General features: G+C 43.8%; 1 protein-coding gene across 1 annotated transcript; it reads left to right on the forward strand.

The window, feature by feature from the left end:
• The first annotated feature begins 1,014 nt into the window (after positions 1 to 1,014).
• pld1a (phospholipase D1a) lies at positions 1,015 to 26,513 on the forward strand. The gene is made up of 26 exons (XM_037486102.2): positions 1,015 to 1,217; positions 10,386 to 10,598; positions 11,112 to 11,281; positions 11,596 to 11,738; positions 12,867 to 12,978; positions 13,216 to 13,281; positions 14,055 to 14,113; positions 14,230 to 14,322; positions 15,207 to 15,359; positions 15,953 to 16,102; positions 17,259 to 17,342; positions 18,899 to 18,980; positions 19,185 to 19,295; positions 19,417 to 19,602; positions 20,163 to 20,376; positions 21,633 to 21,761; positions 21,943 to 22,061; positions 22,494 to 22,607; positions 23,269 to 23,379; positions 23,461 to 23,549; positions 23,658 to 23,771; positions 23,929 to 23,978; positions 24,079 to 24,213; positions 24,755 to 24,908; positions 24,999 to 25,116; positions 25,493 to 26,513. The coding sequence occupies exons 2-26, from the start codon at positions 10,418 to 10,420 to the stop codon at positions 25,715 to 25,717; spliced, it is 3,162 nt and encodes a 1,053-aa protein (XP_037341999.2). The 5' UTR covers positions 1,015 to 1,217; positions 10,386 to 10,417; the 3' UTR covers positions 25,718 to 26,513.
• The last annotated feature ends 732 nt before the right edge of the window (positions 26,514 to 27,245 follow it).

The raw sequence follows: 27,245 nt of genomic DNA on the forward strand, positions 1-27,245 counted from the left end.
CGATAATAGCCGAACAACACGCTGAAATAGCAACTATTTACTCAGACAAAATCATTGTTTCTGGCACAACATGATGTAAAAACAGCACCATTAGGTGTTATCACTGTAATGTCATGGCTGCACTTACTGTAAGTGTCATGAGTGCTTTCTCTGTTTGGGCCTATTTATGGCGGTGAACTGTGTTGTGGTCACTCTTTTTTTCATGCGATACATTTTCTGCGTTTGATATATTTTTGGGGATTTTATTTCTTCGTACAATATAACTGGGATTACTATTGGGATTACTGGGATATACTGAGATTGATTTTTGTGTCCTCTTTATCTAAATTATGCGCCCAGTGTGTGAGAGTGTAGTGCAGGGTACAGTCCAGTGCTGTAGTCTATATATTTGCATACTGGGTGTATAGCGACGGGGTGGGTGGGGTGGAGGGGGAGTTAAAAGGTTCTTGGGTATACGGTAATCCTTGACTTCTCCTAGCGTCGGACGTAGACTTGTGTGTTTGTGTTGTGGAGGATGCAGTGCACCTCTTCCTCCACAAGGTGGTAGAAGAGATGTGGTTATAATTAGCACATGAACCTTCCGATGTGCAACGGTACTTACTTATGCGAAACCAATGCAGCTTTTGCACCGTATGTGGCACGAGGGAGCATTTTTATTAGAACACACAGTACGTATACACACAGTTATGCAAAACTAGTTAGTTTCTGCTGTGTCCTTCTTGTTTATCTTAAAAGCAAAGTTGTACCACTTTAGTTTGAAGTGGTGAACTGTTTTGTCATTTATGCAGATCAATAAATATACACATATATTTGCAACAGAGAAAAAGAAAGTCTGTGTGATGGGATGATGAGTAAACAGAGCCAGTATCACTATTTTCTTCCCGGAGGACTCCTCCACCTCGACCGAATGTCCAGAACCCTTTTCTTCCTATCCAATGAGAGCCGTCCGTGGGAGGAGGGCGTTCCTGTGATTGGTCCAGAGTTTCACAGACCCCTCCCTTCCCGAGGAGTCGGACTGTCTCCCTGTTAGTTGTTCTCAGCGATAGTTACCGAGTTCCCGAGCAGAAGGAGAGCCGGGCTGCGTGTCCCCGGCAGCTGAAGGCTCCTTTGTCCGCTCAGAAACGAGTTTGCCTCTTAAGTGTCGCGTCCCGTCAGTGAACACGAGTGGATCGACGTCACTGGCCGACATGCGGGCTTCACGGCCTCACAGAGAGCAGGTTGGTGATGCCTCCCTCCTCTCGTCTCTGTGTCTGCTGCTATTTGCGTCTGGGACCTTACCCTCAGTAACACTCGTTGTGCGTGGGCTGTCAGTGAGATCGTGCAGAAGGACGTGGCGTGTTTTGAGTTGGCCCTCATGCTCACTGCTCCTGCGTGTTTGACCCATGGGGGTCATAGCAAATATGTACTCAACATGGCGAGGTGCAGATGAGTTCCATGGTCCTCCAGCGGATGGTGTTTATTTTTATTCATGCAATATTGCATCAAGTTGTGTGTGACCTGCTGTGTAATATTGCACAGGTGTGTGTGTGTGTGTGTGTGTGTGCCCTCTTCTTTCCGACACCCTGTTGTTGAATTTGGTTTCTGCAGATGGAATGTCATGGGAGCACTGGAGAGATTTCTGCTTTTCTTTCTCTGCCCCCCCCCCCCCCCCCCCCCCCCCCCCACACACACACACACACACAATACCCCCCCCCCCCTTCCATTCCACTCTCCTGTCTTCTCTCTTTACTTCCGCTCCCTTTGCAGCTGAACACACGTGCTACTGACCTCTCGCATGCAGAAGTCTTCCTGAGCCACAGGCAGTAACACAAGGATGACCTTAAACCTTTTCTACGTTGTGGTGCCAGCTCCCTCTCACACACACACACACACACACACACACACACACACACACACACACACACACACACACACACTCTGGTTCTGTTTTTCCTGGCTGAGGCGTGTGTGTGTGTGTGTGTGTGTGTCAGTCCTTATCTGTACCATGGGATCCCATCTTGCTCCGTGTACATATTAATTATTAATCTTGACGGTGTGAGAATTTCAGTCCCCGACAAAGACATTTATGAGGCCAGAGGTTCACCTTTTTGCACTGCTTCTCTTCCACTCAGGAAAGATATGAACTATTTCTAGCGCGGCCGGCTGATGTGGAACACTGTAAGTGTGTAGCTGATGTGGACCACTACAGGCTGGCATACCGTGTGGTGAAGTTTCCATGTGGTGGAAATGATTTATGGATGTTTTAAACACTCTTTGTAACTGGTACTGGAAGGGTGTGTGTGTGTGTGTGTGTCGACACACACTTTCTCAGTGGTCCCTCGCAGATTTAGAATCCAGTGGAAGTTCTATCGACCGCAGCGATTACCCAAAGAAGACGGACCATAAGATGCAAAAAAATAGATGGGAGTTATCGAGATGAAACATGGCTGTGCCATGTGACACTTGGCCCATCTTGATGCACCAGACACACGCGTGAATGTCCTGTGAAGCTGAAGAATTTTTTTTAAGGAAAACTGTAAAGGGTTACTTCAAACCAACCTAAAGTTATATTTTGATTTGATTTATCACCCTGATCTCAGGCCTCCTCTCAACAACAACCGGGGGAAATGCTGACACACGACTGGAGATCATTTGACTGAACCGGTCAAAAGCCCAAATCTCCTGCGTGCCTTCTGTCCCATCCCGGTAATCATGGTGAGGGAGTCACTTCAGTGGTCGGGGCACACGTTTCTAGTTCGGTCATTAGTCATTCCCCAGCCTCTGGCAGAGAGAGAGAGCGAGATCCATCCCTCCTTCAGTACAATGACGCCTTGTGTTAGCGCTGGCAGAACGCCACTCCGGCCATGAGGATTTGTGGCCTCTCGTTTTCTGGCATCCACTGTATGTCTCGCTTCTCCCTCCGCATCTCTGACCACTCCCAACACCATCCTCCATCATCTATGGTGTGAAGGATTAGATAATAGGCAGCTTTAGTGTAGGCAGCGACAGAGAGGTGTTACAGACCTCTCTTGTTGCTTCTCCCACCCCCCCCTCCCCCCACCCCCCCTCCCTCCATCCTCTGGCTCTCTTTCTTTGTACCATCTGCACCATGGGGAGCTTGGCACCACTCAAAGTGTGAATGCCAAGCAAGGTTTGTGTTACCTTCTATTGTAATAAGTTTAGCGCGAGTGGTAGTCCATTACTCAAATTGGACGTGGATTTAAATCGTTCGTGTGTTTGCCAGTACTTTTCAAATGTCAAGCTTATAATCCTGCATCCAGGAATAGATGATGCATTTCAAAAGGTGAATTATTTTGTGGGCCCAATCGGTAACAGTGGCTCAGCTGGACATGCTGCACTGTAGATGCTCGGCCCGCCTCCAGTGTCCTCAACAATGTGACACGTTTTCAAACTCAAATGGCAAGAAAACTTTGTGTAGAGGGGAAAAAAAGCAGGAGTTTCAGCTGCCACGTGAACTGGCAGCAGACCCGCAGGGTTCAATTCTTGACACAGCCATGACAAAAAAAAAATGCTGAATACACCGATAAGGATGGAATAATTAAGCTGCTAAAGAAGTCTGGTTAAGATGCAACAGGGAGCAGTGAGAGCAGTGCGGCCGTTAAAGACTGGTTACAGATGAGGATCTATAACAACAATATCAAGATGTTTTTGATACTCATAAGATCATATTACATACCGTTTGATCAATCCCAAAATGCATGTACAGGAGATATCAAATATCCCCAAAGCAGTTACTAAAGTGAAAATGAGTCTGTGGTCATTTACACCTAAAAAGGGAAAGTCTGCTTCTACTGTTTCATGGATTGCATTCCACCCCTTTGATGAAGTATTTGTTGCCTTTACTTTCCTGTCACGTCTAATTGAATGTGAGCCAGTGATTTTCTTTTTCCCCTCTGAAAGACCAAAATCTGACATTTGGCTTGATAAGTTTTGCGTTCAGAATGGGTTCAATAGTCCCACAGGATGATTGATTGTATAAAATGGTTTACTGCTGCTGTTGCCAAAATAACTACGTTGGCAGCTGCAATTTACAACCTCATTGTTTCTCTTTAGCCAAGAAAATTGACAAAACAAACCACGTTTTTATGAGTTGAATGCAAGTTGTGTTATGTTCCAAAACCTTGATCCCCAACAGGGAGATAAAAAGCAAAAGACACGCACATGGAATGTGTAATTTCCTCTTGAGTGAGAGAATAACGCCTCAAAGCAGCACAGCAAACTCTTTCTGTTTTTAGCATTTACTGGAACCACAAACCTTCTCCACCTCGTTCTGGCTGAGGACAAAACCAATATTTTCCAATAGTTCAACGCATTCAGGATTTAGGTCCCACGCAGAGAGCTAAACTCCACTCCGAGGAGCAGCCCGGGCATGGCGAGTTCCCACCAGTCTGACTCGTCACGCATCAGCGTCATTGAGCCCGCTCCAGATAACACTACACGACAGCATGCAGGAGCCTTCCACTTTTACAAGACATTCCTGTCTAAACTTATGGACAATAACAACTGATAGAAAAACAAAATCTACAGCCCCTGGTTGTGAGTAGATGGGGCCTCGTCTTCATTGCCATGTTTACCTTGTGGTATTATAGATTTTATATCAGTAAAACCACTCATTTGATCCCATAAACCTGATTAGAAAGTGGGACCATGTCTCTCAGCTCGTTCTGAAAGTGATTTGATCCAGATATCACTCAGTAATGGATTTGATTTTTGAATTAATAAAAGGTTTCTACCAATTTATTCTTAATGACTCAGCGTGAGGAACTTAATGTTCCATGTGTCAGATTTTTCATTAATTTATTTCTCTCTCTTTAAACCTCCATAGTTCGTCTCCCACTCAACAGTCTTATTTCTTCATCAATCCATCGATTCCCACCAACTGACATTTAAGAGGAATGTTAGCACATGGAGAGCGAGGCGGACCCTCGGCAGTGTCTGTTGATATTTATATAGAGAGCGGCTCTTTGGCTGTTGAAGCTATCGCCATGACAACATGACAGGAAGCAGGAAGTGGGCAGTGTAATGTTGCAATGGAGGAGAGAGATAACCCTCTGCTCTTCCATCAGGTTGCATACGGTAGCAGTGCTACCTGTTAGTGACCACTGCTTTTCCACATATGTACATTCATGCAACGCTTTGAAATGGGAAACTTCCCCTGCAGACGTTCAAACCGCACACCAGGCAGTCAACTTCTATGTGGGTCAAGCATGGGGCTATTTCCAAGTTTGGATGCATTCCCACAAGAAAACAAGAAATTGCCGTTGTTTATTTCAATGCCATTGGTAAAAATCCCATTAAACTAAATATAACATTTCCAATCTGTTATATGTAGATGGCTTGGGGGGAGGGGGTGGGGGGTGGTCACAGGACAGTCAAAGAATACGTGGAAAGACAAAAGTAGGAGTAACGGTTTCAAATAAGATGTATTTACACAGGCTTAACAAAATAAGTATAATATCCCTTACTTCTCTAATGACGTCCACCCAACATACAGAGAGAGCACCAACCGATAACCTAAAGTTTCTCAGTACCTGCGTGATGCACAAATGTACAGGGTACCCCAAACTTACCTACTGTCCTCATCCGCTCACCACAAACCTGGACCTCTAGCCATGTCAGTGCGTGCGTTACATCAAAAGCACGTGGGAAGCAGCCACTCACAACGCTACTTCAATGACCTGCTTTGGTTGTAGTCCTTCTTCGTTGTAATCTCATGAAATCCCCCGTAGCCTTAATTCCATTGCTTTGTCAACGTTTTGTCGGATACTCCAAAACACAGTTGTCTTTTCATATCTCCTCCTCCTCCCAATCTTTCCTGGTTGGGAACTTCTTGTCCGTGGTGCTTGTCTTTTTCCTTGAAGAATAAATAAAAATGCAAAGATGTGTCACTAGCAGTTGATCGTGATCGCATACTTTTACTGGTCGTCAATTTATTTTTTAAAATCCTACAATACCCAAGTTGCATGTATTCACATTTGATATTCTTTCAGTTGTTAGCAAGTTGTGAGCAAAGATAAAAGGGCAAAATGCGATGTCTCTGTATGAGTGACTTAACTTGGAGGCGTTTGCAGTGTCATTGACACAGGAAGGTTGAATGAAAGTGTTATAATAATTAAGATCTGGAAACCTCAGAACTGCCAATACAAAACTAAAGCATTAAGCTTGTGTTGTGTAACTAATAAGTCCCCGAACTAAGAGGTGTGACAGCCAGGTCGACATGCATAAGGGTTTATTGGAGAGAGCTCTTTTCATATTTGGAAATGCGTGTTGTCGTTCAGTCCATTTTACCATCCTACGGCTGTTAGCTTCATATTTAGTTTGGCCTGTTTGTTGTTGTAGCAATAGAACTGTTCTGCAGCCTCAACACTGGTCCTCGTGCTTTTCAAAACATGGGACATGGGTCAAACTGGGATCCTACTGTTGACAACAAGCTTGCTAAATGTGGCTACTAAGAAAGGAGGCTTCTGGTTACGTGATGGTGATTTGTCACTCCCCAAATAGTCTGGGTGTGATTGCATTGATATCGTTTGAATTGTCTTTCGAGATTGTGCGCTCTATTTTCTATATACACTTTGCAGAGGGACTGACTTGGTTGACACACCATTCGCAGCTTTGTGCCGCTGCCTTTCACACATCGGTCAAACTCTGCTTAGAAATGTGAAAAAAACGCTGTTTTTTCAATTATTAAAAATTCAGTAAAAATAATAACAGGAACAAATGGAGGAACTGCTGAGACAACAGGAAATGGAGAGGTGCCCACATGCTCTGTGTGAACGTGTTGGATTTTGTTCAGAGGGATGGAGGAATCAAACTGTATCCTTCACTGGGCGTGTTCACGAGTTACTGACCAGATCAGGTCAGATCATTTTTAATTTTATATGGTGGATGTTTTGGGAGATGTCGTGCGAGTCCTTACAGGAATACATTCCCTACTCCACATGACCATTTATATGGTAATGTATTGGAACGAATTATCCAAAAAACAGAGAGAGGTCTTGATTTGAAGTAGTAAACGGGAGCTGCATTTAATGGGAATCACATGCAACAACAAACAATGTTGGGTCCGTAATTAATGAACCAAACAGTAATTTGGGTAAAATATTCCTCTTTAAAGGCCATAAAGCCAGATGTCTTTTTCCTCCACCTTAGAACCGGATGAAACTTCTGTTTGTTTGTGTGTTTTGTTCCCACGGCAACGGTCCAGAATTTGAATGGATCACCAAAACGTCATCCCTTAGTGCTGCTCCTCCCTGTTGACTGCACACCAAAAAGAAAAAACAGACACTTTCTGTGTCAGCTGTTCTCCTTTTAAGTGGTTATAGTGACAAGTTCATGCAAGACCCGTGACAATGCTTCTGATTGTTCCACCTCAGACCTGTGAGACCGCCATCGCTGTACATTGCCAGTTTTCGAGGGCGTTTATTTATTCAGTGACTCCTTTCTGTCTGCTTTAATCAGTGCTGGAGATGGGAACATTTTGAATTGCATCATGCTAATCTGTTCATATTATGAAATACCATTGGGATGACTGAGCTGGGATCAGGCAGCACGCCGCTCCCTGCTGTGTGTTTTAGTACTAAGTTGAAATACAGTACACAGCACTTGTGTCAAAGCAATTAGAATGAAGGCCGTTCAACATTATAGAGCACAAACAATCTACTAAAACCAACCTTTTAATGAAATCACTTTTCAGTGTTTCTTCTGTTGACCGAACTGCTGGATTTCTCTCCTTCATGCGTCTCCCCCCAGTGTTTTATGCTTTTCTACAGAAGGAGGTCTGTTAGTAGTCTTGGATGACTCAGCATACTGTTTGGTGGTGTTTTGTGTTGGTGAGAATTTCTTGGTGGGTGTTTTATTTCTTGCCGGTAAAGATGTATTGTAGCTGAAGCACTTTTGTTCCACATGACCCTGCTGCATCCTGTCTCCGCAGGGAGAGCAGGAAAAGTGTGTGTGTGTGTGTGGGGGGGGTGGTGAGTGTTGAGTGAGCGTTCCACTGATAAGGGACGCTCCAGCTAACGAAGTGCTCGTTACACACTGTGCTGGCAGTCCATAGTTAATTGCAGGGGGGTGAAGACATTCCTCCTCTGTAGTTCCCTTCTTGCTGTTGCATTATGGAATTGTCCAATTAACCCCTAATCTACTTAGGGAAGAGCTGTGATGCAGCTCTACCCAGTCTGTTGCTACCAGGATGGTCAGCTGCAAAACACTTTTATCAAGCTTTCTTCTTCTTCTGTCAGATTGATTGCGTGCACTTGATCTGACAAATATAGAGTCTGCCAAACTAATGTGTCGGTGTCTGGCGTCATCGTCAACAATGGAGAAACCGCACCTTCACCATGACAGGTGGGCGGTCTGGCTGCTTGCAGCCGCCACAGTATTTGACAGATGAAGGCTTAGGGGAAAAAGCTGAAGTTGGGGCAGGAGTGAAGCAAGCTCATATTGCAAACAGGTTTCACAGGTTTTTAGCATCTGAAGAAGTGCTTGCTATACAAAATGAAACCTGTGTTGCTTATCTGTGAGGCAATAGTAAAACTAGAACGTTCATATTCATTTGCTCAACATTGGCAAACCTGACATGAATGTGATTCAAATATACAATATGGAGCTTAGAAGACTGGACAGGCGTTGCCATTCCCGGGTAGGCTTCCTCTCTCCATGGGGGCACACGGCCAGCTGATTAGGGGCGGGGTCAGGTAGTACCAGCCAACCAGACGTGGGTGATGTGGGTTACCTTAAACCAATTGCATCAGTGTTGGCAAACGTTAAAAGACTGTTCTCCCTCTCTCTGCTGTCAGTTGTCATTGCAGCGCGCACCAAAGGCGACCCGCCACCACCCCCGACACCTCCAATCTACAGCAGTACCTGGCACATCAGGATATTGGAGCAACTTATTCTCTACCACCATCACCAGTGTCTGGACTCCCGTAGGGGGGGGATATAGCTCGTGTGTGTGTGTGTGTGTGTGCGTGTGTGTGTGTGTGTGTGTGTACGTTTAAAAAAAAAAAAATTATATGTGTGGGTGTGTGTAAATGGTCACAGTAACTTCTGCGTTTCACAGCAACACCTTATTTTTATCTAATACTTCTAATCTAGTGTATCCTAATATGGATGAAGTCATTGTTATTATCTTTAAAAAATATACTTTAATCTATATGTGGTAAATTGTTTGTTTTAGGCCTTTGTTGTGTAAAAATTGACAAGTGACAAAAAAGCTCTTTGTCATTATTGTTAACTTTTCTATCAAACATTGACTGATTTTGACTGAATTATTTAAGGTGTTCGTAATTGATTAAGTTCAGCTAAGTTCACGTTCATCTACGTCGTAATTGAATAATATACAAAGTATAAAGTCAATAACATTGAGCTGTTTTTAACCAGTATCTTCTATGAGAAAGGAATAGCAATGTGGTGTTTGCAGTGGCTGCATCATTATTATAGGATCAGGATGGGACCAGGTGATTCATAAATCTTTCCAAATGTATGAATTGTCAGTAATAAACAATGAAAGTTAGTCAGAAAGTCAGTTTGTCATTAACTGGATTGAAGTAGGAATGTCTCTGAAGCCACAGACACAAGTGGTGAGTTCCTCTCTTTTATCAGCTATGTTGATCAATGCAATTTATAAACACTTTACAGGGGAGATTGGGTTTGAGGAAAGTGTGTCTTCATTTAATGATTCATTAAAGGACTTCTGAAGATTTAGATGATGTCATTTGTGCTGCTTGGAAGCTAAATGAATGGTTTTAGCCTCCCTCACTGGGAGAACACTCTCATGCCAGTGCCACTCTACAGGTGCCCAAATAAGTTGTCAGGCATTGAAAACCTTTTTTTTTTAATTTCTCTTTGTTGGCCAATAAAGCTGATTCTGATTGGGGTCGTTATCCTTTTATTTACAGTAATGATTAAGTCCCTTATGACCTTTCTTAGACTACACAACTAATTCTCAGAAGAAAGCAAAACGCAAAGAAATAAGCAAATGTGATTTTTTTTGTGTCAGCTTTGTGAAACATTATTTCACAGATTACTAAATTAATTTTAATCCAGAAAAATCAATGACTGGAGGGAATGCGATCGACACACACTTTGTCCTGATAACGGACGAGTTAACTCCAGAACCAGAATGTCTGCTCAGAGCGTATTTTGTCGTGGTCAGATGTGACCTTTGGACCTGCTGCAGCTGTATCTACATGCGTAGTAGCGGATATGTTTCTTGAAGCATATTTGTGGTCCTTCAGGGACTCTTACAGTAGAACATCGAATGCCTCTTGGTGGTCGTGTACGTGCACAAACATGGACAAAGTCATGCAAACCCACGCAGTCTAAAATATCCCTTTTTATTCCAAAGCTTATGTTTTTTTTATTTTTTATTCTCTCTTTTCCTCCAGGCTTGCCCTGCTCAGGGGTCTAACTGCTGAGCATGCTGGGTAAAGCACCACCAACTACGAGTAGTCTGAACCTGGTTAACTCTGAGGTGTGTGGCGGCTCAGCAGCCGCGGACGCAGCCGACGGCATCACCATGGCCGACCTCGTGGAGAGCCTGGACACCAGGGAGCTGGACATGGGGGAGGCTGAGGAGAACGACTGTGATGGAAACTTAGGTTTGGCTTTGTTTTATTTCTCAAATAATCAATAAATCCATCATTCCAGATGATCCAAAAATCCTAAAAGATCAAATTTACCAAGAATTTGATATAGCAGCGACTATGAACCTGAGGCAGTCTTATGTGACCAAGTAAGCCCAACAAATTAAATATAGAAACAATGTAGGAACTCCAGGCTAATGGAAAAAAACCCTCAAATGTCAGTGTGGAAAATTGAGAAAAAAAAAAAGAGAAACTGTTGGAAAAATTTCAACTGGAATCTTAACCATGCCAGAGTGTGAGGGTGGATTTTTCCTTTAAATCATTTAGATCTCAGAAACTTTACCGGAGCATGAACCCAAGCGCTGGCCCTCACGCCGCAAAGTAAAACATCTTGAGCAGAGGCCAAGTTTTGGGCGCTGCCTCCCACTCGCTCCTACGAAGCCTGAACAACGCCTACGGGCACCACACGGACAAAGCAATGAACAAACCCGCCTCTCCTCCTCCTCCTCCTCCTCCTCCTCCTCCTAGGGGACTGTCGCATCCCGTTCTCAGCGGTGTACGCCACAGTGGGCTTCAAAGAGGCCGAGGCCAAGGTCTACCTGCCCACCGTGCCCATTACTGCCCGGATACAGGAGGTGGAGAGATTCACCACCGCACAGGACCGCTTCAACCAGTCGCACCAGAGGAGTGTCAACAAGGTACGGCGCACACAATGTCCATGCCAATGCTTTAGCAAATCATCAGAAATGATCACTCCGTATCCTTGGTTGTCTTTTATTTTGGAAAATCTAGGGGTAGGATGTTAATGATGAGTTGCTGTGGGTCAAAGCATCAATTAACTCTTTAATGTTGTTGCAAATCCCCATAATAAGTTGTCTCACTTCTTCATGTGTTTAAATAAATAAAAAAAATGTTTGCATCTTAAATGACCATTTCTAACGCAAATATAATGACTGAGGATGATGTTTGCAATGATATAGCGTATAACACTGATCCGTGTGTGTCCCTGCAGTCTCTGCCGGCCGTGTTTAAGATCGAGCTGAAGCACGGCGAGTTCACCTGGGTGGTCAAGAGGAAGGAGAAACACTTCATGGAGCTGCACAGAGAGCTGAGAACCTACAAGACCTTCATGAGGATACCGCTGCCATCGCGCAGGTTGGTGCCTCCACACGGATTCACACTGACGTGCACAAGCTTCGATGGATCGCCACATCGCCACATCGCATTGACCTTTTGGAAAACCCACGCGCTCGTTTCCATAATTACTAAATTACTTTGTGAAGAGCTGGAGTAATATAAGCACACACACAAAGTAACCTTTTGCCTTAGGGAGATTCAATAATTGGCTTTTAGTTGGATGAGGAGATCAACACTGCTCTAGTCTAAGTTTGAAGCTAGAAACAGAAGATTTTAAGCTTGGTTTAAATAGTGGGAATAAGGGGAAACAGTCTCCTTCTAAAGTTAAAGAAACTTGCTTGCTACTTGATACTGTACTTATATAGAAGTACCTACATATTTTTGTGTGTGTGATATATATATATATATTTATGACTAAACTCTTTAATTTGAACGGGTAACACAGGAACAGCACATGGTTCCTGTGTTACCCGTTCAACAACAGTTGCCAGGCGACCAGGATGACTGCACTCAAAAACGGTTCTGGCACTTAATTACCCCTTCACACGCAACTTGGTGTACACTTTGTGTTGAGACTAAAGAAATAGGACGCGGGGGAAGTCTGTCAGTGGGCAGAGCTGTTTTCGCTTGCTCGGGCTCGTAATGTAAAGCTAAGGGAATGGCCTCCTGGCTTTAGCTTCATGTAGCCTATTAATGCCCCTTTTTGTTTTTGTCTATTAACCCCCCCGCCCCCCTCCCCTTTTCTGTCCCTCCCTCTCTTATCCTTTAGCAATGTACACACTTGAATGCTGTCTGTGATCTTGACCTAATGGTGTTATTGGAAGGGATGCATATTGGATCGTCACCCTTACATAATGGTGATGTTTTTTGGCCTGGGTTCTTGGTAAAAACAGTGAGTCATTTAGCAAAACGTCAATTTATTGAGGCGTTTCCAGTCGTCTGTGTAAACATCTGTTGGCAGGGAAGCACGCTCGGAAAATGCACTGCGTGTGTTAATAACCGAGCAGCGACTGGTGCTGTTACAAAAATCAATGGGGAAACCGAAACAAACCTTTTTTGAGCTCAATGTTTTTGACATGATTCTCTGGAAGAGCTTGGACATTTCATTTTAACCTTTCAATTCCCTCCTTTCCCGTTTCCGCACAGCCACACGGTGAGGAGAAGGACGGTGAGGAAGAGCGAGGTGAGGGAGATGCCCTCCCTGCCGAGGGGGGTAGGGGACGAGCTGGTGCGGGACGAGCAGGTCTCCAGCAGGAGGGTACGTCCCAACTACTGCCTGCAGCCTTTCTGCCCCTCGCTTTGTTTTTGTTTCATTCACTCCTGATTTATCCTAACTTTTATGGCAAGGAGCCGTGCCGGAGCACTCGCCTGTTGCCATGACACTTAACTCCTTACCTGGACTCTCTCTGACTGTGTGCATGCAAGTGTGTATATGCTTGGATTTTATAATAAAAATACTCACAGTGGCCAAACATAGTGTGTGTGTTTTCTACAGAGACAATTAGAAGACTATTTGAACAAGCTGCTGAGGATGGCAATGTACCGCAAATACCACCACACTGTGAGTAATCGTACTAAGCGCCGCAAACCGTGACCTCACCACATAATGGCTGCCAGCTCAATTTCCTGCTAATTGTGTGTGTGTGTGTGTGTGTGTGTGTGTGTGTGTGTGTGTGTGTTCTAAATGACTCTAGATATGAGCTACATATATCATGTCAGCTACTGTAGATGTTTGGTATGCAAGGTACACGTCGATATGATGTATGAATAGGAAGAGTTTTTGGGCATTTTGCCAAGCTCCGACCTCACGGTGAGACGTTGGGTGTTGACTTGGATCATTAACGTGTTTGTTTACACACAGCACTGCCAAGCGTCTGCGTTATGTTGATACGTTCAATAAACTCCTTATCTAAGGCAGAAAAGGCTTTGAGTCTGTGAAATGTCCTGCAGATAAATACTGTGTAAACTGACAGATGTTTATTTGTTCCTGTAAATGAAATGTGTCAAATTAGTGTATTTTGTTTTATGTGACAGTATAGTCACATAAAACGTATTATATAAACTGTCCCTACTTCAGTTATCATTATTATTGTCCTTAAAATAGTGGGGTTAGCCATAGCATTCTGCCTATGATGTTCTGCAATATTAATATTGAGCTTCAAGCTTATAATTAATATCATTTCAGAACTATGATATTGAGTTAGGCCAGGTCACATGACCTCCAGCTGGACGGTGTGTGTCAACAGCTGCATTCACATGTGTAATCTACAGTATGTACAGTACTTATCTTCAGTATGCACTACAGCCTCTACTTATCTGTCTTCCTATTCTCAGATGGAGTTCATTGACATCAGCCAGCTGTCATTCATTCATGACTTGGGGCCCAAAGGACTGTGAGCGTTTTTTCTCTTCTTTCACCCCCCCCATCTGTAGGAAGATCAGGATGTCACTTTTCTTGAATTGTCTACATTAACAATCTATTTGTGTTATATTATTCTGTCTCTTACAGAGAAGGGATGATCTATAAGCGCTCAGGAGGACATCGTATTCCTGGCATGAACTGCTGTGGTCACAGCCAGGCCTGCTACCGCTGGTCTAAACGGTGTGTGGCTGCCTCTGGCCTCGGGTGCTGCGTTTCACATGTGTTGCATCCGCTTTTCTTTTGGTCTGGAGGGGGGTGGGGGGGGTGGGGGGGAAGTAGGAACAAACATATGACAAGAGGCGAATGTGAAATAGTCAAAAGTGGAAGTAACACAATTTCCAAAATGTATTTAATCTCAGGTTTTATTTCAAATAAAAAATAACATCGTTGATGATGATTAGACACATGTGGTCCTGCCAAACTAGGCCTGCTTAACTAGCTCTGAAAACCAAACCATGTGGCTGTCCATGCTTTTCTAAACATTAATTTGCCAAACAAATGCAGAGGGGGCACCAACGAATACACCTGATGTCTCTAGACGTAAAGGGAGTGAACCAAATGTCCTCATCCTCCCCCCCACGGACCTTCACGACTTAACTCTAGTGTCATTATCAACAGGCGTCATGAAACATCAACAATGAATTGCCTACATGAAGGTTATGTGCTGGAAAAAGTATTTTGTAAATATATGTATTTAGAAGGTTTTGTCTTCTAAAATATGTGCTTGTGTGCAGACATTTCCAAAACAAAACGTCTTAAAACTGGATAACAGCAGGTTCAAAATTCTTATTTTTTATTCCCTTTAACGTAGCCAAATTATTATGTGAACACTTTTAATTTGTGTTTTTCTGTAGACGACACAAAAAATCCCACACATCGAAAACTCGTTGCCCATCTGTCTGAATCCCCATGATGAATATCTTCCTACGCCCTTTCCTTGGATCAAGAAATATAAGAAATGTTTCATAGCAACAAATGAAAATGTGCACACCTTCTCGGAGACACACGTATCATACATTCTGATGATAGAGAGGTGTGTGTGTGTGTGTGTGTGTGTGTTGCAGCTGGCTGGTGGTGAAGGACTCGTGCCTGCTGTACATGAAGCCAGACTCGGGGGCTATCTCCTTTGTCCTCCTGTTGGATAAAGAGTTCAGCATCAAGATGGACTCCAAAGACACAGAGCACAAACATGGAGTCCGGATTGAAAGCCTCTCCAGGTCAGATTTAAATGGGTGTTGTCACGCTTATACTCAGTGTATTTAGTGTACACCCTTATAATGTATTCTGAAACTAATGTTATTCAACATCAGTTGATCATCCCATATATTCACACTATGAGGGAAAAGAATGAAATAATAAACAGAATATTGAATATCAGGTTTTTGATTATATAAAACCTGCAATCCCCAGAGAGCATCCTCTCCAGAAATTGCTTTGTTATTGAAAATATTTGTTGATTCTTCTGTGTTGAAAACCCCATGTTTACTATAAATAAATCATTCAGGATGACAAAAACCACACCTTTGCTGACCAACATGGAAATCCCCATCAAACGGCCTAAAGCTGTCAGGAATGTGCTGTGACAGGGCTGATTGTTTTCTTTAGCTCATTCCAGCATTCACAATCCAGGGCTTAACTTGTATCTTAGGAACGATTATGGAGCTCCGATATCTGGTGTGAAAAAAAACAAACCCACACACACACAATGCCTTCTTTCAGAAGTTTAGCTGCGTGTCAAGCTAATGGCGACATGAAGCCCCAAAATGATGCAATTAACACTAAACTGCATCTGTTCGCATCCTCCCGGCAGGACCCTGGTGTTTAAGTGCAGCAGCTACAGACACGCGCGCTGGTGGGGTCAGAGCATCGAGAGCTTCGTGAGGAGTCACGGGAAGCCTTTCCTCCGGGATCACCGCTGCGGGTCGTTTGCACAGGAGCAGGAGAACATCCCGGCCAAGTGGTGAGTGCACCGGTGGAACTTACGTGGCTGTACACACGACGCAGCATCAACACAGGGACAGCAATGTGTTGCATTAGTAGTCATTCCGTTTTTTTGGTTCGGAGCCCGACATTGGCCACTTCCCTTTTTTTTTTTTTATTGTGGCTTTTCAGGTCTACACTACAAGATAGGAAATCTACATGATATATAGTAATACGTCTACCTATTGAGTTTGGTGGATTTCATCATCTTCAAAAAGCTGCTTGTTTGAGAAACCAATAATAAAAACGCACTATGCAGAGAAAAGATATTTACACATTCAAGTATAAACACACTTAATGTCACTTATTGACTTGCAAGGATCATAGTGTATTAGAATTTCCACAACAGTAAATCATTATAATCACTGATATAATACAATAGTGTTACATTGTAGTGGTCATATGTACCCTGAAAATAAAAAAAATAAAAAACAACAACTGAAAAACAACAAAGCATTGTTTCCCTTTTAGTAAATAATTACCAATGGAAGTGAAAATAATGCATTATAAAAAGATTATAATAGTATGATACGCTTTGGGACTAATAAAGGATAATCTAATTTGACCAAATGCTTAATAATGTTTTATTTATCTAGTTTGACAGCATTATGGGTATATATCAATGACTAAAAGCTATAAAAAAGCTGTAAGCACGTAAAAACATTAAGACTATGTTCATGATTTGTTTCAGACATGTGCGCCTTGAGTGTTGCCCTTACTTTCTTTTCTTTGCCTCCCTCTTCTATCTTATCACTGGTAACTATGGAAATATTCAAGAGGACTCTACGCAGCCAACTCTTCTCTGCCATCTTTCAGGCCTTTTCTTGGCATCAGATGGCACATTCTGTAATGTTGACTCACATTGGTGACCATGTTATTGCGTTGTCTTTATACCTGAAGGAAAAACATGCTGCAGTTCTTTGAGCGAATGGGGGGGGGGGAATAAAGAGTGTTAAACAGTGAACCATAAACAGTTATGTCATGATGACACAGCTATGGGTGTTGCCCCAGGCCTGCAAGTTTAAGAAAGTCTGACAAAGTGCTACGTGTGCGTGCGTTTAATGTGTGTTTGTATCAACACGAGCACATGTGACTTCCGTCCGTTTCCCCAATTGACTGCAGCTGTCTTTTTGCAGGTATGTGAATGGAAAGACGTACATGGAGGACGTGGCTGATGCTTTGGAGGAGGCTAAAGAGGAAATCTTCATCACTGACTGGTGGTGAGTTTCAATGTGGCTCTGGTGTAAAAATGCATCATGTCAAAAAGATTCAGCGCGATCCGTCCGCTGTCAGCACTGAAGAACGCCCCAAAATAGCTGCGTGGGTTGTAGCCGTCCTGCTTTAACTCCAAGTCCATGGGATGAGTCAGTTCTCTTTGTTCATTTGTCAAGAACGATTGTTGAACACACGGTAAAAGCATAATGCTTTTATTTTATAGAGAGATTTTGATGTTTTTTTTTTTTTTTTTACACAGGAGGAACAAGTAAAGGGATTAACTTAGGCCCGTGAGTGTTCACATCCATGAGGACTTGCTGTGACTCTTCTCCATTGCCCTTCTTGTTGCATTGTTGTGTATTTGTCTTAAAAGCTTTGTGTGGAATGCCAATTTCCTGGCTGATTTTTCCCGTGCTTCCATTTCCCCCTCTACTCTTGGCAATAATTTCCCCAAAAGTAATCAAGAGCAGAGTAAGGTTGTCATTGTGGCTTCAAGAAAGGCCATATCGCAGAATCGTGTATACATACAGGAAGTATCTCACCATTTGGAACCATAATAATCTGCAATCATGCGGCACACAGATGGCGCTTTAGTAGATTGCGGTTGTGGTGGCGTGTTTTAGTATTGGTAAACACACAGGCCATCCTCCCAGAGGACGAGCTGACAACTTGACACTCTAACAGAGGAATACGCGCTGTTACATTTTACAATCTGACTTGCCCACAAGTCTTGGCTCGCTGACAGGTAATGCTACTGCCTGTAATTACAGCCTAACCCAGAATAGAAATACAGGGACAGAGAGATTCTCCTCGCATAGTATCCGATTACTCCCCCCCCCACCCCTCTCCCCTGTGTCTCTCCCTGTTTTCTTTATTTACTGAAGGGGTTCTGTTCCTCACATGAGAACTGATTATGTGACCAATCAAAGGACATTGATTTATAGCTGTTAAACCCGCCTGCTCCATGTAATCCAAGTGTATGGGTTACTGAAAGAAACACTAGAATCTCCGATTCGAAAGAAAGATAAACTGTATCCACAAAACAAACAAAAGGTCAATCTAAACCCTGTTGTCAGGCAGGGTTCACGAACGCTGCAAACAGTGTGGCAAAGATGAAAATAAAATAGAATATTGATAACCGGCTTTTTCCTTTTCATATTGTTTTATGATGTTTTTTTTATAATTGAATATAAACACTCTTTGTCTCTGCTCACACAGTTTTAATAATCCTGGAAGTGTAATTTCAAATATAATAGTTATTTTCCCTCAGAGCCAAATGTGGCGTGACTGAATTCCCTCTTTTCCAAGGCAGTAATCACTGCGCTCTCAACCAATGAGGGTTCAGCCGGTGTAATGTGAGCCAATGGCATTGCAGGGGTTCAAACTGAGGGTGCCGGCGTGAATGACTGACAAGACTATGTCTTTGTGTCAAGTCCTTCACTTGAAAAGTCAAATGTGTTGGGAGGTGTAAAGAGTGAAAGCTGAAATCCGTTAATCTAACTGTTAGAGTTGGTCAAGTCTATTTAACTTAGTATCTGTTCTGTCAATCTCTTTTCCCCAGGCTGAGTCCAGAGATCTTCCTGAAGAGACCTGTGGTGGAGGGAAACAGGTGGAGGCTGGACTGCACCCTGAAACGCAAAGCAGTAAGTAGGCATTAGTTTACCAGCATTACGGGGAGAGTAATAACACACAAGTATTTAGCACTGTAGACGCCGGACTCATTCAAAACATTTTGATTACATTAGGTAACAATCATCAGTGTTTTGGATTCTGATTATTTGTACAAACGTGTTAAATGGCACAAAATGTGCTCTTCTTCTCATTTTTCTTCCTTTCTGTCTCCGCAGCAACAAGGAGTGCGCATCTTTGTGATGTTGTACAAGGAGGTGGAGCTCGCCCTGGGCATAAATTCAGGCTACAGCAAGAGGACCCTCTCACGCCTGCACCCCAACATCAAGGTAACTAAAGTATTGTGGATTGATTGATTTTGCCAAACCAGTGAATTGCACTCACAATTGTACATTGAAACTTGATTTTCCTGAGTCCATGTTTCCTGCATTTTATATGATCGTGTCTCAGGTGATGCGTCATCCAGATCACGTGTCCTCCTCCGTCTATCTGTGGGCGCATCACGAGAAGATTGTCGTCATTGACCAATCGGTGGCCTTCGTGGGCGGGATCGACCTGGCGTACGGTCGCTGGGACGACAGAGAGCACCGGCTCACAGATGTGGGCAGTGTGACACGCTCTGTAGCCCTCGAGCAGGTTAGACATAAAGGCAATACATCTGTCTGCTTGCATGTAGCCTCAGGTGTACACATGAATACAGAATATAAATACTTTCACAGAGCCTTGTGATGTCATATGTCCCTGCACGACTACACAGACACTGTTGACCTTGAAGAACTTCATTAAACATAAGTTTTAGGCCAAACTGTTTTTTTAGTGCTCAAGAGGTTACAAAAATGTTCCCATTATAAACCTGGATATTCAAAAGGTAGTTTCCAGGTGATAGTCCCAGTGTTCTGTAGGGTCACGTTAACATTTCCTCTAGCATTGATGTTTTTACACTAGGTTCCTAAAATAAAACTCATCATATCATGTGACTAGAAATGGGAAACATAGACACAACATAGAACAAACAATACACCCAAACACCTAATCGTGTTTAACCTGCCGTCATTGATCCAATTGATTTTTGCCATGTATTTTATAAATAACGGTAACCTATGTAATAGAAAACTAACACTATAATGCAATAAAATTGAAAAATGCCTTGAAACGTATCGGCTGAATGAACCTCGGCTCTGTTTTCACCCCCCCAGGCTGGCTCCACTGACGCTCCGCCCAGCAAGGGCGCGACCTCCGCCGCTGCCGTCTCCAGGAGCAATGGACGAGGGACGCAGTCCGCTGATCAGGTGGACCTGCCCAAGCTGAAGGGCATGGGACGCAGCCGCAAGGCTCGCTTCAGCCTGTACAGACACCTGCACAAACACGCGCTGCAGCACGCAGACAGTGTGAGCAGCGTCGACAGTGCAGGTGTGTGAGCACGAGTAGAATGAGAGAGAGAGAGAGAGAGAGAGAGAGAGAGAGAGAATAGTCGGAATATGTATAGTATGTATGTATATATATTAGGGCTGTCAAAAATAGCGCGTTAACGGCGTTAATTAGCTGTTTGTTGTTAATTACGTCAATTTTTTTGACGCATTTCACGCATGCGCAGTGTGACAAATTATTCAGGTCCGGAAAGAACCTCTTCTCCTAGGGAATGCACTTCATCCTATACAACACATTACTGCCACCTGCAGGCATACGTCAGGCCGTCAGGTTCAGCAAGTCGTTTGCGCCAGAGACCCGCACCCCCCCCCCCCCCCCCCCCTCCCCCCGGTTCTCGCGCAGCGGAACAGAGAAGAAGAAAAGCTCCGCCCAGCAGAGCTTTGCTAAGAAAAATAAATAAAGAGCAGCGCTGAGATAGAGGAAAGACCATCGGAGAGACCCGTAATACTGTTCTGAAACATGCGGAGGAAGAGAAGCCAATGCGATGTAAATCCTCCCAGGTATGGGGATATTTCACACTGAAATGGGGGTGGTAGCGGATTTCTTTGCAGCGCCAGTCGTTCTAATCGCCGCGCTCGACTTTAAGGTGTAACTTTTATTATTGTTCGGTCTGAAACGGCGCACCCAGTGACGGGTGGTGCAGCAATATTGTTGTTCGGGTGGAAATCGGGAGAAAGGTCGGTCCGGGAGATTTTCGGGAGGGGCTTTGAAACATCGGGAGGGTTGACATGTCTGGTCATGTCTGGTCATCGCAGCCCTGGACCATCAGGAGCACAAACTCACAGCAGAGTGGGATAAACTGCAGAGGCTCGAGACCCTTCTAGAGCCAAGCAGGGAAATCAGTCTAACTTATCAAATAACATTGATTTGATTATTTTCTGGAATGAATTAAAAAATCAAATATCAATAACATGTATTTATGTAAAAAATAATTATTATGATAATAATAATGATAATTATGTATCTGTGTCCTGTTATTTATCTTTATTATGCATTTCAGAAAGAAAAAATTGTTAGGCTTCAGGTGATTAATCATGATTAATCCACTGAAAATTCTGATTAATTTGATTAAAATTTTTAATCATTTGACAGCCCTAATATATATATATAGTATATTGGAAAGTTGGAAAGAACATTGCTAAATACTGTCATTTTTTTCATAAAGTTTTCCCTTTGTACATATATACTGTGTATATATATTTATGTACCTGTGTGTGTGTGTGTGTGTGTGTGTGTAGGGAGCGGTTCAGTGCAAAGCCTCAAGACAGGTGTCGGAGAGTTACAGGGAAACACACGCTTCTGGCATGGAAAGGATTACTGCAACTTTGTCTACAAGGACTGGATCCAGTTGGAGAAACCTTTTGATGGTCTGGTTCATACAAACACACGCACACAGAAACGTGCATCAGTTTGGTCTTACGCTGAGCGGTTTCCCCCCGAGTTGGATGGAAACAGATGGCCATGTAAAAGACAAATATGGAGGTTAAGTGTTTGTGTTCACTCTCCTTCTCACACTTTGGCCCTTGTTGCCTCCTCCGCTCTGTGCAGACTTCATCGACAGGTACACCACTCCCAGAATGCCTTGGCATGACATCGCCTCGGTGGTGCATGGCAGGGCAGCGCGGGACGTGGCCAGGCACTTCATCCAGCGCTGGAACTTCACCAAGGTTCTGCAACGCACATTAACACACACACACACACACACACAGGGATGTAGAACAACGTTCGTTTGTAGGTGAACTTTGACTATTTCCGCACAAATCAACCGCTTTTTGGACTTGCAGAAAATTAGTTTTTTTGCTTAGTTTGTAATGCAAATTCATAATCGGAATAGCAACTGTTAATATTTTAACAGTATTCATTTTAACTGTGTAAAATCCTGATTCTTTTACTTACTTTTAAAGAATGGAATAATAGACCCTAATCTGTCTGAATCTTAGGTAAACTTTCTTTGGCTGGAACAGTGGAAAAAGTACTTAAATGCTCACACTTTCCGTGGCATCAGCAGCTTTCTCATTGTGTTTTTCCTGCTTTCACGCGTTTACATTCCTCTTCTAACCCCACATTTACGCTCTATGCCCACATTCTCATACCTTCAGATCATGAAGCCAAAGTACCGCTCCCTCTCTTACCCGTTCCTGCTGCCCAAGTCTCACTCCAGTGCCGATGACCTCAGATACCAGGTTCCTGGCTGTGTCAATGCCAAAGTGCAGGTATGAGAGCTCGACACACCAAAAGTACCATTTTAACTGTGCTCCTAAACCACCTATCGAGGAAAATGTTTTTTTTTCTTTCCCTATAATTATACAAAATGAGAAAGTGGGGTAAAAACCAACCATTCCCCATACCTCAAAATAACCACGGCTGGAACATTACAGAGAAAACACCAGAACATATAAAACATATAAACTCCCACTTTTGCCACAATTCTTTCCACAACCCATCTGCTAGAGCACTGCTAGAGAAAGATGAAAAAGAGTGCGCATTAAAGGACTCTCTCCGTAGGCCATAACGTTATATAACTTCAAAGGTTTGAACTTGCGATTGACACTCCAAGGTTTTCAGCCAAAGGGAACCGACCTCTCTGTGGATCACTTGGCTTTAAAGGAAGCGCATGAACATGCAATCGCAATCCATGTTTGGATACAAAAGGAAAGTCTGCTCTTGTTTCGTCAGGACCGTTTCATAAATAGTGGTTTCTTTACAATTGTGTGAGCTCTGTGAACCCTTTATACAACTTCTCCATTTGTCTAACCACTAATGATTTATAAACGTTGTGTATGTGTACCACTCGCTGTCGTGCTTTTATTGCTGCAAGACGGATGGATCTTCTTTAGAATTGCTACTATAATAATTCTTTACTGTGTGGGCAAGGTGTTGCGCTCTGCAGCAGATTGGTCTGCAGGTATAAAGTACCACGAGGAGTCCATCCACAGTGCCTACGTCCAGGTCATCGCTAAGAGCAAGCACTACATCTACATCGAGGTGAACCAAACCGCCGTGAACTCCTCCTATGAGGTCCCCTTGTGTCAGTGATGTCACTGTAACAACGCCGTGTCCTTTCAGAACCAGTTCTTCATCAGCTGTGCCGACAACAAGACGGTCTACAACAAGATCGGGGACGCCATCATTGAGAGGATTCTTAGAGCTTACAAGTACTTCCCTTTCCTTTCACAACACGCGGCTGCTTCCTTTCGCTTCTGCTTTTCACACCTCCAAGCCGGTAGTGTGCGGCTCCGTGTGACTGATGCGTTTGCTCTCAGGGAAGGTAAGAAGTACCGTGTGTACGTGGTCACCCCGCTGCTCCCCGGCTTTGAGGGGGATATCACCACAGGAGGCGGGAACGCCATTCAGGCCGTCATGCACTTCAACTACAGGTGAGCCACGGCGTCCTTTTTTCAAAGAGGAAGAGAGGGCAATTGAGGAAGCGCAGCTGGGAGTCGGGAGAAATACTGAGGAGTTGTATTTTGTTCGAGTCTCGGATGTTCAATTGTTACATCCTCTCTGATGACTCTTAATCTGCCGCCTCCTCAGAACCATGATCAGAGGAGAGTACTCCATCATCTCCCAGCTGAAAAAGGAGAGTAAGTACACTGATTACATTTAACAACTCCCAATTTCTGGGGTCATTTATAAATGGGGAAATTGGGTCCTTAGTTTACCCTCTCCCCCCCACCTGCATAGTGGACGACCATTGGATGAACTACATCTCCTTCGCCGGCCTGCGGACTCACACTGAGCTGGAGGGACGCCTGGTGACAGAGCTCATCTACGTGCACAGCAAGATGCTCATCGCTGACGACAACACGGTCATCATCGGTCAGTCCGCTCTGCCGCGTTCTGTCACTCTGTGTCTCGTCTTATGTTGTTCTCACCAACTGCTAAAAATGAGGCGGCGACTGGCGTCTCTGCTCGACACCACGGAGATGTCAAGTGTGGATCCTTCACCATGTGGGCAGCAACCAACGCCCACACAAATGTGTTTGAACGTGTGGTGGTTTGCTGTAACAAAGCTCAGCGGCGCCACCTGCTGGCCCAAAAGGCACAACTCACTCTCACGGGACTGAGACGAAACCATTCAACAGATCTAAAGGCTTAAAATTGTTCCCAAATACTCTGCTTGCCCATATGCATTAATGTAACATTTATAAATTTGCATGAACACTCTTTTTTTTCTTTTTTTTGTTTTATTAATCTCTTTGTGGGCTTCCTTGCTGAGTCTTTAATGATGAAGATTTTTGTTTGTCCTTTTTTTTGTTTAATTAGTTACTTATTTACCAGTACGTATTGCTGTGGTGAAAAGGTTCCTTCCGAAATCAGGAGTTTAGTTTCATCCTTTGTTCGGCCACGTTTGCTTCAGGTTCCGCTAACATCAACGACAGAAGCATGCTGGGCAAACGTGACAGCGAGGTGGCGGTGATCGTCGAGGACTCTGAAAAGGTCGCCGCAGTAATGGACGGACAGGAGTACGAAGCTGGACCCTACGCGCTTCAGCTCCGCCTCGAGTGCTTCCGGTGTGTTTGAGTCACGGAGGAAGTGAAATGGAGAAAAGGTTTCACGATGAAAGTGTTACATTCCTGATTCATCCTCTCTTTTGTAAACAGAACCGTCCTCGGAGGTCACACTGACTCCAGTATCGACATGTCCGACCCCATCAGTGATCGCTTCTACAAGGAGGTGTGGATGACCACCGCTGGACGCAACGCCACTATATACGAGAAGGTATAAAGGAACAAAAATGAATCCATCAGGCTGACGACCACATGTGTCACATGGTGTTTGTCATTGTCATTGCTTTAAGACAAATTATAAATATAGAGTGAGCAGGTAACAACTCAAGGATTCACTGAAGTCGGGTAAAACATTTAACTGGTGGATCATTCTGGTAGATTGAATTAAGACAAAACTAAAAACCTAACCAAAGACTACTTGGACCAATGAAAAAACTGATATCCGTGCCAAATATCATGGAAGTCTGTCCAATAGCTGATGAGATACTTCACCTCCAGTGCCGTCCCCAGGGCCAGAGAGTCGGACGCCGAGGTCAAAGACAGACGGATTTCAGCCCTACGTTTGTTTTTTGTTTTTTTTTCTGCAGGTGTTTCGCTGCCTTCCAACGTCCCTGGTGAGGAACATGTCCGAGCTGGAGCAGTACCAGTCCAAACCGGGTTTGGCCCAGACCGACTCGACCCGCGCTCAGGAGGAGCTGCGCAAGATCCGAGGCTTCCTGGTGCAGTTTCCTCTGGACTTCCTGTCTGAGCAGAACCTCATGCCCTCGGTTGGAACGAAGGAGGCCATGGTCCCAACGGAGATTTGGACTTAGAGGACGCGCCGCAGCTGCCAGCCACTTGCACATCCAAATGTATTTCTTGGATTATGGTTGTCGCCGCATGTGTAATGTCGGATTATAGGAGAGAGATTGCCTTTAATCCTAAAAACAAGTGTCTCCTCTGGATTGATCCGACTGCTGGGCATCAACAAATCCCTTCAATCTGGTTCTAATGAGAAAACACTGAACTGTAGTGAGAGTTTTATTTCGGGGTTTGGCGTTTTGGGATGTATGGAGAAGAGAACGTTGTAGCACTTGAGGACAATATTTATGACTGCAGTCAACCTGCAGAGATGAGAAACAAGGACACGGGAACTTTGGGTTTTGGGAATCCACTCTTTGGACTGTCGGAAAAGCTCACGAGACAGCGAGGATGTCGAGAAGTAACCAGGGGGGAGGCGGCAGTAACATTTTTCACGGTGACACTAACTAATGTTCGTCTCTTGGTTTAAAATGATCACACAGAGGCGATTGGCTCCGTCTTGGGTCTTCGATTGTAAGCTTTGTCGGCCGTTTAAAGGCTCCCGGAGGAGTGGTTTATAAGCAGCAATCCTTAAGGATCTTTATTTTTTAACAAATACAAAATCGTGCCATCAGTCTTTGCTGTGCCGTACAGTGACAATTTCACTAATAAGACAGTGGTGCATGATTTTAATGAATGTGCTACAATGCATGTACCAATCCAGTTCTGATCAAACCCTCAGATATGATATTTTCTTTCAAAGGTGTTTTGTGACTTGGTTCTCAGATGTGAGGTCTGAAGACAAGCTGCAATGTTCACGGGGGGGGGGGGGGGCAGGAGATACAGCTAACTGCTGAGGGGCTTTGATTAAAAGGCTGCAGAGTAAAATGATGATGCTAGTGGTAAACACCAGAGGCTGAAAGGGACAATCAGCGCACACATTCAAAGAAGCCATCTCCTCTTTGCTCAGCAGAGGGTGCTAGTTCTTTTAAAACTACTGTTGGTGTACAGCAGTCCAATATGGGCCTTCTAGCTCTCCTGTCTACTTTTATGAGTCTTGTTGCGTCATTCTTCAGAGTGCTGAAATGCATTCTTTGATAGACAGTGTAAACAAAGGTATTGAAATCAACATTTTGCAATTAGCATGCAATTGGTGCCAGAGGCAAAGCTGCCATGTGAAGATACAGTTTGAAAGTGCTTGTTTTGTTTCCAGTTTGCCGGCAGTTCCAGTGATTTTCTTGACAAACTTTTTAAGTGGACTGTAAATTGCCTGCTTCTGTCAAGAGGAAAGTTTTTCTCTGGATTCTTATGAAGTGAGACCTACATTGTTGGGCATTTTTACGGAATTTGTAGATGTCAATGTGTGGTATCCATGTTGACTGATGTTCTTTGATTTTATGAGATTTTTTAAACTTTTGTTAGTCTGTAATTATTTTTATTTTTCAAGGCGAGTCAGGACAGGCTGCAGCAGCAGCAGTACCAAATGCATGTGCAGTTAAGAACCACTCCTGTTGAAAACACCTGTGCTCTGTTACCGAAACGATTCCGTAGAAATTCATA

Source organism: Pungitius pungitius, chromosome 14, assembly GCF_949316345.1.
Source record: "Pungitius pungitius chromosome 14, fPunPun2.1, whole genome shotgun sequence".
Lineage (NCBI taxonomy): Eukaryota > Metazoa > Chordata > Actinopteri > Perciformes > Gasterosteidae > Pungitius > Pungitius pungitius.